Here is a 13,059-nt window from a genome sequence, read left to right as displayed (position 1 = left end):
TGGTAATCACGGTGGCAATGAAGCTGGACTCTACCGATCCATCTATATGGGAAGCAGCGTTGCCAACCTTTCACCGTTACTGGATTGCATAATTGCATCTAAATTATCGTACATTTCGTTGAGGGATCGTGCAGATCTACGATCTGCGATATAAAATCCGTTTTTGGGTGTCATAATCTATTCATTAAGAGTAAGTCAAGTTTAACACAATAAGTATTACAATTAGAAAATAACTAGTGTCCTTTAATTTACGTCTATGGTCACAAACTTTTTGTTAACAGATTATCAGTTTGGGTCGATAATGACCATCATCAGATCTGGTGATGGTCATTAACGATCGAAATCGGTAATCTGTTAACAAAGAGTTTGTGACCGTAGACGTAAATTAAAGGCAACTTATTGTAAATGCGGGTCACCGTTTTATTCGCGACAATGTCGCAGCTTGTGAAGAAAATAAGTATTGGTCTTGAAGCTGATGGCGCTCAGATATTCCAAATTTGTTCATCCGTTACTCCGAAAGGATAACACTTAGCGACGTCCAACAGACTTCATATATAACTTCAAACCTTTACGAAACTTTTTCTCGCTGACAGCCCCCACAAAATGATGGAAGAAAAAAAGTTTATTGCTTACTATATTTTCGCTGTTCATGTGGTCAAACTTCAGCATCTGCCATTACGTTTTGATTTTTTACTTCTTTACTACTGATGCTATTCGCAACACACTTTGTAGACTGTATCTACATACATTACTGAATGTACCTGCAAAATTATATCACTGTACGACACATAGTTCAGGAGGATAGGACGTGACAGGCACTTTGACGTGTCAAAAACTATCTTCAGCTTCCACTAGTGTGCAGTAAAACTTCAGCAGGTATGACGTTTTAATTTATCATATCTTTACTGTAAATTCCATCGGCAACACATTTAGCATATAGTATCTACATATATATGACTGCTGCAACTGCAACGTAATATCGCTGGACAGCAAATCTCTCAGGAGCTATGACGTCAGAAATGAGTCAAAAACGCGCTTCTGCTTAAAATGGAGCGCAAATTGCGTATCCTACAATCATCCAATATTTTATAATGAAAGCCCTTAGTGACTTCTAACGAACTTTAAACATAATTTCAATCATTTTCTAAAATTTTTCTCCCTTACAAGCTTGTCGTCAAGAATAATGAAATTAGAGCGCTATTATGATTGTTGCAGTGCATTGGGATGAACTCTTGCCCGTCCTCGGCCGGTGCTTTATACTTGTTCCACATAAAAATAGACGAGTCCGATTATTTCACGTTAACTTCTACACATTTTAATGCTATTCATCTTACATTTTTCTATTAGGAAACAATTTTTAAAAATTAAATTATATAAAAATACTATTTTGTTATTTGCATACCTTGGAACACGACTAAAAAATGGAACGCACCATCGTCATCATCTGGAGGGTCGGAACAGAAGAAATGGATTTAGATGGCGGTGAATATAACTGCCTTTATTTCATGCTACTGAACGCATTTTCAGCAAGAACAAAATTTTTGCATGAGCTGCTGCTCCTCACACACTGGCTATCAAACAAACATCCATTCACCGTGGAAGTATCGAACCTATTCCTATTTTTCACTTTTATAAGATTCATCTTACTAAAAGCTCTTTCGCAGTCAGCATTTGAATGTGGAAGGGATAAACATTAAAGTGCAAACTCTGGTAGGCTGTGGATTCTCTCTCGCCAAGTAAAGTTTTTATGTTGAGTATGTTCCCCCAAAATGCGTCCACATCTGAACACTTGTTAATGTCTTTGTCTATTTTTACGATAGGAAGTTTCCTCCAGTCATCATCGATTTGTTGTAGATGCTTCTCATCATCTAGCGAGACTATCCTTGGCAATTTTGGCGTAAGAGACATAAGAAAGGGAATTTTTTCTCTTTCCTTGTTTGCGTCAAACTGCAAGCAATGGCAATAAAACATCATCAAAGTTATATCTATTTTTCAGTTCTGAACACCCGGTCTGCATGAAATCCCTACATATGCGATGAAACTCTTTTACGGTAACCCGTTCACTAAATATTTCTGGTTTCTGAATTGTCTTCGGAACTTCAACTCCTAAATACGTTTGGTTGTCAGGAACAAACTTTGACCTGTTGTTGGAGTTATTGCAGCTAGTTTATTGGTTACGACGTACGAAAAATGAGAACATGGATTTTCTTGAATTATAGTGCCAACTACCAAGAATCAAAACAAATGTTTAAGACAAAATGTACGTGTTTTTTATGTAGAATCTGATTCTGCAATAAAAAATGGGGGTTCCCATTTGAAATTTTAAAGTTGGCTTCGCCCCACCCCCAGGCGGCTGGGTTGGCGGGCTAATTTTAGCACCAGCAACTGTCCCCTCGAAAATAATCAACTTTGGATTCTACACATTTTTTCATGTGAAGCTTATTTTTCGAGTTATTCTGGTTTGGCAACTTAAAATTCACACCCTATATATGATGTTTTCACTGACGCATTTCTTGAAATATTTGACAACAATGTGTTCTCTCACTTTAGACAGCGACTGTTTTATCCACTAACACACTTGTTTGACTGCAAGTCGTTTTAAAGCTCCCTTCAGCGTGAATTCATGTTGGGTTTCATCCATCATCCGTTTGTTCCATTCGTTTCTCATACACACTTTACATGGTGTATTTCCCGAGACATCAAGAGGTTGCAACTGTGAAGTAAGTCCTCTCCGAATAACAGCAAGCTCTGTATTTTCCTGTATCAGTTTCTCTTTCACAGAATTTTGCAAATGATTGCTTAACTGATCTAGGACAAGAAGAGAACTCCCTTCAATAAAGTACCTTTCCTTCTCACCCACACCATTAATCCGTCCTCCATCTAACCCTTGTGAGCCGGCCGCTGTGGCCGAGCGGTTCTAGGCGCTCAGTCCGGAACCGCGCGGCTACTGCGGTCGCAGGTTCGAATCCTACCTCGGGCATGGATGTGTGTGATGTCCTTAGGTTAGTTAGGTTTAAGTAGTTCTAAGTTCTAGGGGACTGATGACCACAGATGTTAAGTCCCATAGTGCTCAGAGCCATTTGAACCATTTTTTAACCCTTGTGATGTACGTGAACAACAACACCTGGCTGTATTTTAGGAAATTTTGGTATTGTTTTGCGCTTGAAAATGATCATTGGAATAAGGTTAGTACCATCGGCATTACATGAAAGGATAACAGTGTAGTGTATTTTTTCACGTCCACTTGCTTTTATGGTTGCAGTTTTAGCACCTTTCATGGCAACAACTGCCCATGCACCTTCAACAAGATACCACAGTTCATCAAGAGTAGTGACTGGCGTATTGTAACGAGCCAGCTGCTCGGCCACCATTGACCAGACGTTTTCAATTGGTGAGAGATCTGGAGAATATGCTGGCCAGGGCAGCAGTCGAACATTTTCTGTATACAGAAAGGCCCGTACAGGACCTGCAACATGCGCTCGTGCATTATCTTGCTGAAATGTAGGGTTTGGCAAGGATCGAATGAAGGGTAGAGCCACGGGTCGTAACACATCTGAAATGTAACGTCCACTGTTCAAAGCGCCGTCAGTGCGAACAAGAGGTGACAGAGACGTGTAACCAATGGCACCCCACACCATCACGCCCGGTGATACGGCAGTATGGCGATGACGAATACACGCTTCCAATGTGCGTTCACCGCGATGTCGCGAAACACGGATGCGACCATCATGATGCTGTAAACAGAACCTGTATCCATCCGAAAAAATGACGTTTTTCCATTCGTGCACCCAGGTTCGTCGTTGAGTACACCATCGCAGGCGCTCCTGCCTGTGATGCACCGTCAAGGGTAACCGCAGCCACGGTCTCCGAGATGATAGTCCATGCTGCTGCAAACGTCGTCGAACTGTTCGTGCAGATGGTTGTTGTCTTGCAAACGTTCTCATCTGTGGAGTCAGGGATCGAGACGTGGCTGCACGATCCATTACAGCCATGAAGATAAAATGGCTGTCATCTCGACTGCTAGTGATACGAGGCCATTGGGATCCTGCACGGCGTTCCGTGTTACTCTCCTGAACCCACCGATTCCATATTCCGCTAACAGTCATCGGATATCGACCAACGCGAGCAGCAATGTCGCGATATGATAAACCGCAATAGCGATAGGTTACAATCCGACCTTTATCAAAGTCCTAAACGTGATGGTACGCATTTCTCCTCCTTACACGAGGCATCACAACAACGTTTTACCAGGCAACGCCGGTCAACTGCTGTTAGTGTATGAGAAATCGGTTGGAAACTTTCCTCACGTCAGAACGTTGTAGGTGTCGCCACCGGCGCCAACCTTGTGTGAATGCTCTGAAAAGCTAATCATTTGCATATCACAGCATCTTCTTCCTGTCGGTTAAATTTCCCGTCTGTAGCGCGTCATCTTCGTGGTGTAGCAATTTTAATGGCCAGTAATGTAAATGTTTTGTATTCAGAGAATACTTTAGGATCACCGTGCACATGTGTCGTTTGTAGTAGAAAGTTTGGCGGGCGCGCTGCAGTTCCCACTCGGGCTGTTCGCAGAACGACGTGCTCGGGGAGGATGCGGCGCTGGATGCAGGCGGTGGTGCGCTTCTTCGACCTGGACCTGCTGCGCGACCCCACCTACGTTGTGCTCATGGTGGGCATGTCGCTGGCCATCCTCGCCGAGCTCAACTTCTCGCTCTTCACGCCGCTCATCATGGAGGGCTACGGCTTCGACAAGCAGCAGACGGCCACGTTCATGTCCATCATCGGCATCACCGACATCATCTTCCGCTTCGTGTCGCCCTTCGTCGGCGACTACCTGGGCCTGGGAGCGCAGACCATGTACCTGGTGGCTCTCCTCATGCTCATCACCTCACGCACATGTAAGCAGGCAACACTTCCCTGTTGTGTCGCTTTTGACAAGAAGTTCCAAGGTACCTCTGTCACGCACTTAAGAGGGCACTTTAATGTATTTCCTGCTTTGCCATTTCACTTACGTGAAGTGCATGTTATCAGCTCTGCAGTACGTACCCAGTAAGAAGCAAGCATAAGTTCCCACCCTGGCTAGCAGAAGCGGTTGGCCATCTGGCGCTTTCAGAGTCACTGGGATGAGGTGCAGCTGCAGAAATCGCTCGTGACCGTAGCAAAGAGATACCTTTATTTAAGAAAGTACATTTATTCTGGCACGAATCAACTAATTGTTATTAAGAAATATTTGCTGATAAAACTTACCTTTTGCAACTCAGACAATGGGAGGACTCTACGGGTCAACACTACTTCCTTTCAATAATTTAGCAATGGCATAAAACGTTGATTTTAATAAATAAATGAATAACTGTGGCAGAACCGATTGTATGTTCAGATTACATACCGATTGTGCGTTATACTCGGCAGTCGTCGATTGAATGCCTGTCGGTCTAGTCATGCAGTAGACGATGCTCCCGTGCCGTTAATACACAAAATCGCCCAAGAAACTGATTTTATTTATTTAATCTTATGGCTAGGGCCCCCCGTCGGGCAGGCCATTCGCCGGGTGCCGGTCTTTCAATTTGACGCCACTTCGGCGACCTGCAGTCGATGAGGATGATAGGATGATGATGAGGACAGTACAACACCCAGTCCCTGGGCGGAGAAAATTCCCCGATCCACCCGGGAATCGAACCCTGGCCCAGAGGATTGACAATTCGTCACGCTGACCGTTTAGCTACCGGGGTCGGACAACGAAACTGATATAGGCATGTGAATACAAGTTCAGAGATATGTAAACAGGTAGAATACGGCGCTGCGGTCGGCAACGCCTATATAAGACAACAACTATATGGCGCAGTTGTTAGATCGGTCACTGTAGCTACAGTGTCACGTTATCAACATTTATGTGAATTTCAACGTGCTGTTATAGTCGTCGCACGAGCGATGCGACACAGCTTCTCCGAGGTGGCGATGAAGTGGGGATTTTCCCGTACTACCATTTCACGAGTGTACCGTGAATATCAGGAATCCGGTGGAACATCAAATCTCCGGTATCGCTGCGTACAGAAAAAGATCATGCAAGAGCAGGAGCAACGAGGACTGTTGAGGATCGTTCAACGTGACAGAAGTGCAACCCTTCCATAAATTGCTGCAGATTTCAACGCTGGGCCATCAACAAGTGTCGGCGTGCGAACCATTTAACGAAACATCATCGATATAGGTAGGCTTTCGGAGCTGAAGGCCCTCTTGTGTACCCTTCATGACTGCACGACACAAATCTTTATACCTCACCTGGGCCCATCAACGCCGACGTTGGACTGTTGAGGACTGGAACCATGTTGCCTGGTCAGACGAGTCTCGTTTCAAATTGTATCGAGCGGATGGACGTGTACGGGTGTGGAGACAACCTCAAGAGTCCATGGACCCTGCATGTCAGCAAGGGACTGTTCATACTGGTGGAGGCTCCGCAGTGATGTGGAGCGTGTGCAGTTGGAGTGATATGGGACACCTGATACGTCTAGATACGACTCTGACAGGTGGCACGTACGTAACCATCCTGTCTAATCATCTGCATCCATTCATGTCCATTGTACATTCCGACGGACTTGCTCATTTCCAGTAGGACAATGCGACACCCCACACGTCCAGAATTGCTACAGAGTGGCTCCAGGAACACTCTTCTGAGCTTAAGCACTTCCGCTGGCCACCAAACTCCCCAGGCTTGAACATTATTGAGCATATCTGGTTTGCCTTGCAACGTGCTGTTCAAAACAGATCTCCCCCCCGCGCCCCCGTACTCGCACGGATTTATGGATAGCCGCGCAGGATTCATGATGTCAGTTCCCTCCAGCACTACTTCAGACGTTAGTCGAGTCCATGCCACGTCGTGTTGCGGCAGTTCTGCGTGCTTGCAAGGCCCTACACGATATTAGACAGATGTAACAGTTTCTTTCGCTCTTCATTGTACGTTACATAAATGGTGGGATCTCTTGATTTCATTGACTTATAAGATTCAGTTTTTTTACATCGTCAAGAGACTGTAGACCTCAGTGTGTGGCTTAAATTCCGTCTTGATACATTTCTCTGTTCCTGAGATAAGTGACTTTTAACTGTCGAACAGACAACAAAGCGCTCGTTTAAGGACTTCAGTTGTACCGACCGTATCACTCCAATTGCACGTGCCCCACACCATTACAGAACCTCCTCCAGCATGAACAGTCCCTTGCTGACATGCGGAGTCCATGGACTCATGAGGTTGTCTCCACACTAGTACACGTCCATCCGCTCGATACAATTTGAAACGAGACTCGTCCGATCAGGCAACATGGTTCCAGTCACCAACAGTCCAATGTCGGTGTTGATGGGCCCAGGCGAGGGGCAAAGATTTGTGTCGTTCAGTCATGAAGGGTACACCAGTGGGTCTTCGGCTCCGAAAGCCCATATCGTGTACTGTTCTTGGAAAAAGGCACAGATCACACCCGTCTGCAAAAAGGATAGTAGAAATGATCCACAAAACTACCGTCCAATATCCTTCACACCTATTTGTTGCAGAATCAGAACATATTCTGAGCTCAAATATAATGAGCTATCTTGAACAGAATGACTTCTTCAACGCCAGCTAGAACGGTTTTCGAACATATAGATAATGTGAAACCCAACTCACACGACATACTGAAAGCTTTAGATCAAGGCAACCAGGTAGATGCAGTGTTTCTTGATTTCCGAAAATCCACCACTTACTGTCAAAAGCACCATCGTAAGGGGCATCAAGTTAAATTTGTGACTGCACTGAGGATAGAGGTAACTTCGGGTGTGCCCCAGGGAAGTGTTGGGACCCTTACTGTCCATGTTGTATACTCATGACCTTGCAGACAATATTAATAGTAAACTCAGGCTTTTTTGCAGATGATGCAGTTACCTACACTCCTGGAAATGGAAAAAAGAACACATTGACACCGGTGTGTCAAACCCACCATACTTGCTCCGGACACTGCGAGAGGGCTGTACAAGCAATGATCACACGCACGGCACAGCGGACACACCAGGAACCGCGGTGTTGGCCGTCGAATGGCGCTAGCTGCGCAGCATTTGTGCACCGCCGCCGTCAGTGTCAGCCAGTTTGCCGTGGCATACGGAGCTCCATCGCAGTCTTTAACACTGGTAGCATGCCGCGACAGCGTGGACGTGAACCGTATGTGCAGCTGACGGACTTTGAGCGAGGGCGTATAGTGGGCATGCGGGAGGCCGGGTGGACGTACCGCCGAATTGCTCAACACGTGGGGCGTGAGGTCTCCACAGTACATCGATGTTGTCGCCAGTGGTCGGCGGAAGGTGCACGTGCCCGTCGACCTGGGACCGGACCGCAGCGACGCACGGATGCACGCCAAGACCGTAGGATCCTACGCAGTGCCGTAGGGGACCGCACCGCCACTTCCCAGCAAATTAGGGACACTGTTGCTCCTGGGGTATCGGCGAGGACCATTCGCAACCGTCTCCATGAAGCTAGGCTACGGTCCCGCACACCGTTAGGCCGTCTTCCGCTCACGTCCCAACATCGTGCAGCCCGCCTCCAGTGGTGTCGCGACAGGCGTGAATGGAGGGACGAATGGAGACGTGTCGTCTTCAGCGATGAGAGTCGCTTCTGCCTTGGTGCCAATGATGGTCGTATGCGTGTTTGCGCCGTGCAGGTGAGCGCCACAATCAGGACTGCATACGACCGAGGCACACAGGGCCAACACCCGGCATCATGGTGTGGGGAGCGATCTCCTACACTGGCCGTACACCACTGGTGATCGTCGAGGGGACACTGAATAGTGCACGGTACATCCAAACCGTCATCGAACCCATCGTTCTACCATTCCTAGGCCGGCAAGGGAACTTGCTGTTCCAACAGGACAATGCACGTCCGCATGTATCCCGTGCCACCCAACGTGCTCTAGAAGGTGTAAGTCAACTACCCTGGCCAGCAAGATCTCCGGATCTGTCCCCCATTGAGCATGTTTGGGACTGGATGAAGCGTCGTCTCACGCGGTCTGCACGTCCAGCACGAACGCTGGTCCAACTGAGGCGCCAGGTGGAAATGGCATGGCAAGCCGTTCCACAGGACTACATCCAGCATCTCTACGATCGTCTCCATGGGAGAATAGCAGCCTGCATTGCTGCGAAAGGTGGATATACACTGTACTAGTGCCGACATTGTGCATGCTCTGTTGCCTGTGTCTATGTGCCTGTGGTTCTGTCAGTGCGATCATGTGATGTATCTGACCCCAGGAATGTGTCAATAAAGTTTCCCCTTCCTGGGACAATGAATTCACGGTGTTCTTATTTCAATTTCCAGGAGTGTATAATGAAGTACTATCTGAGAGACGCTGCATAAACATTCAGTCAAATCTTGATAAGATTTTAACGTGGTGCAGAGATTGGCAACTTGCTCTGAATGTTCAAAAATGTAAAATTTTGTACTTCACAAAACGAAAAAACGTAGTATCCTATGACTATAATATCAATGGTCAGTATTTGAGTCAACCAACTCATACAAATACCTGGGTGTAACAGTTTGTAGGAATATGAAATGGAATGATCATATATGTTCAGTCGTGGGAAAAGCAGTCTGTAAATTTCATTTTATTGGTAGAGTGCTGGGGAAGTGCAATCAGTCTACAAAAGGGATTGCTTACAAATCACTAGTGTGACCCTTCCTAGAACATTGCTGCAGTCTTTGGGACCCGTACCAGATAGGACTAACAGGGGAAATTGAATGTATATAGAGAAGGCCAGCACGAATGGTCGCAGGTTTGTTTAATATATGGGAGAGTGTCGCAGAGATACTGAAGGAAATGAACTGGCAGACTCTTGAAGACAGACGTAAACTATCACGAGAAAGTCCGTTAACAAAGTTTCAAGAACCAGCTTTAAATGATTACTCAAGGGACAAACTACAACTCCCTACACATCGCTGACATAGGGAAGGTTAAGATAATATTAGAACAATTAATGCACGCACAGAGGCATTAAACAATCATTCTTCCCACATTCCATACATGAATGGAACAGGAAGAAACCACAATAACTGGTACAATGGGACGTAAGCTCTGTCATGCACCTCACGGTGGCTTGCAGAGCGTAGAGGTAGATGTAGATTTTTGATTCCCAAATTAGATAAACTATTTACACTGAAGCGCCAAAGTAACTGGTACAGGCTTGCGTATTCAAATTGAGAGATATGTAAACAGAATACGCTCTGCGGCCGGCAGTGCCTATATAAGACAGCAAGTGTCTGGCGCAGTTGTTAGATCAGTTACTGCTGCTACAATGGCAGGTTATCAAGATTTAAGTGAGTCTGAACGTGGTGTTTTCATCGGCGCACGAGCGATGTCACACAGCGTCTCCGAGGTAGCGATGAAGTAGGGATTTTCCCATATTACCATTTCACGAGTGTACTGGGAATATTACAATTCCAGTAAAACATCAAATCTCTGACATCGCTGTGGCCAGAAAAAGATCCAGCGAGAACGGGAGCAACGACGACTGCTCAGTATCGTTCAACGTGACAGAAGTACAACCCTTCCACAAATTGCTGCAGATATGAATGCTGGGGCATCAACAAGTGTCAGCATGACAACCAGTCAACAAAGCATCATCGATATGGGCTTTTGGGGCCAGAGGCCCACTCACGTACCCTTCATGACTGCACAACACAAAGCTTTACAGCTCTCCTGGTCCCATCGACACCGACATTGGACTGTTGATGACTGCAACCATGTTGCCTGGTCGGACGAGTCTCGTTTCAAATTGTTCAAATGGCTCTGACCACTATGAGACCTAACATCTGTGGTCGTCAGTCCCCCAGAACTCAGAACTACTTAAACCTAACTAACCTAAGGACATCACACACATCCACGCCCGAGGCAGGATTCGAACCTGCGACCGTACTGGTCGCGCGGTTCCAGACTGAAGCACCTAGAAACGCTCAGCCACACTGGCCGGTGCGTTTCAAAATGTATTGAGTAGATGGATGTGTAGGGTATGGAGACAACCTCATGAATCCATGTACCCTGCATATCAGCAGCGGACTGTTCAAGCTGGAGGAGGCTCTGTAATGGTGTGGGGCATGTACAGATGGAATGATAGAATATCCATTATATATGTAGATATGACTCTGACAGGTGACAAGTATGTAAGCATCCTATCTGATCACCAGTATCCGCTCATGTCCTTGGTGCATTCAGACGGACTTGGGTAATTCCAGTAGGACAATGCAACAAACCACACGTCCAGTATTGCTACAAAGTCGCTCCAGAAACACTTTACTGAGTTTAAACACTTCTGCTGGCCATCAAACTCCCCAGACATGAATATTATTGAACCCTCACACTCTTATGGATTTATGGACAGCCCTGCAGGATTCATGGTTTCAATTCCCACCAGCACTACTTCAGACATCAGTCAAGTCCATGCCACGTATTCTTGCGGCACTTTTGCATGCTCGCAGGGGCCCTACATGATATTAGCCAGGTGCACCAGGTTCTTTGACTATTCAGTGTCTGTTCATAATGAAATTCATATGGAATCTTCAGTGTGTGACTCCTACTCACACTAGGCCAATAAAAAGCTATATATATTTGTGTGTCAGTGATTTTATACAATTTTTATATAATGAAACAAGCACATTGTAATAAAGCCAAAGCTGTTACATCCCAAGTGCATGAAGTGACACAACTTGAAAAGCACTGTTACATGGCACAACAAAATTACAAGTAGTTACACATATAAAGATTGTATAAAGACAGTTCTATATAACAGCCAAAACAATCAAAGATCAGAAATATAATTTTAAAATATATGAATGGGAAGGGAGTAAGGTCATTTTATTATGCTAAAGAGAACCATGTAACATTTTGACCAGTTACACGTTACACTCATAGTATCGTGGTCATCATTTATTCCATTAAAGACAACAATATTAATCATGAGTCCTTTGAAACTCATTAGCTAATAGTATGCCACATCTGTAATATAAATAGTGAAAGTGAACAAGCAAATCTACTTGTTGGAAACAACAATGCAGCACCACATGACAGTCAAACTATAACAGCCTATTAAAAAAACAGTTGTTCATCCTAGTCAAATTACAGTTACATTTAAAAAGAATCATACAAAATTATAGCATCAAAACAATAAAAGCTAAGAAATAAAATCTGAAGATGTATAGAAGGAAGGTGGTAATGGCATACATTTTAATTAAAAGAAACTGGTAGAAAATTATGGCATACAATTTGGTTAATGGCAACACTGGGATAGCATACCTGATCTTAGTGGAACAAAACAATGATTGGCATTCCAGCAGCTTAGTTATCATGTAATTGCAACTCTGTCACCTATTTTGTCCTAATATAAAATGAGCTTAGCTGCTCTTCTTTGAACTTCTTTGACATCCTCTCTGATGTGATCCCATGCAGTGTGTGTATGTGTGTGTGTGTGTGCGTGTGTGTGTGTGTGTGTGAGTGAGTGAAGAACCTAACACTTTTCATATTTCAGGGTAAGTTACCAATTTTTGCACCATCAGGTATCTTGTCTAAATCATTTTATAATTTGTTTTGATCTTCTGTTAACATTACTAGATGATAAATGATAGCTTCTTCCACAAACAATCTAAGTGGGCTGATCAGATAGTCTTCTAAACTTTTTATATAGACTAAGAACAGCAGAACACATATAATATTTGAGGTATCACATATCAATACCACACCATGGCAGTCAAAGTTGGCAACATAACTGCAAGTTTCTGTCAGACGCCGATAGTGGTCATGTGGGTTCTGATGAACCCAACTGAGCACACCCCCTGAACTACCACCCAATATAGATGGCTGGCAGCAGCCAAACAGCCTACTGACACTTGGAGATATTTCACTAGGTGACACTATGCAGACCCCGCCTCGTTGCAGCTCCGACACCCTAGTTAACCCACTTGTTCAGACACCCTCATACTTGCTGTTATTGTTATAAGCTGGACTCTACCTCTTGCTGCATACACTTGGACAAATACAAGCTAAGTAAATCTGCTGTTTGTTGTGTTAC

General features: G+C 44.9%; 1 protein-coding gene across 4 annotated transcripts in view; it reads left to right on the top strand.

Moving 5' to 3' along the window:
- The window catches only part of LOC126251895 (uncharacterized), a 247,780-nt gene that overhangs the window by 224,030 nt on the left and 10,691 nt on the right, over positions 1–13,059 (top strand). For all 4 annotated transcript variants that reach the window (XM_049952609.1, XM_049952610.1, XM_049952608.1 and 1 more), the window contains one exon: positions 4,570–4,895. In XM_049952609.1, coding sequence (XP_049808566.1) covers positions 4,570–4,895 — 326 coding nt within the window. The remainder of the gene's footprint in view (positions 1–4,569; positions 4,896–13,059) is intronic.

The sequence above is a fragment of the Schistocerca nitens genome, chromosome 4 (assembly GCF_023898315.1).
Source record: "Schistocerca nitens isolate TAMUIC-IGC-003100 chromosome 4, iqSchNite1.1, whole genome shotgun sequence".
NCBI lineage: Eukaryota > Metazoa > Arthropoda > Insecta > Orthoptera > Acrididae > Schistocerca > Schistocerca nitens.
Note: the sequence above shows the minus strand (reverse complement) of the source record. Positions and strands in the feature narration are given on the sequence as shown.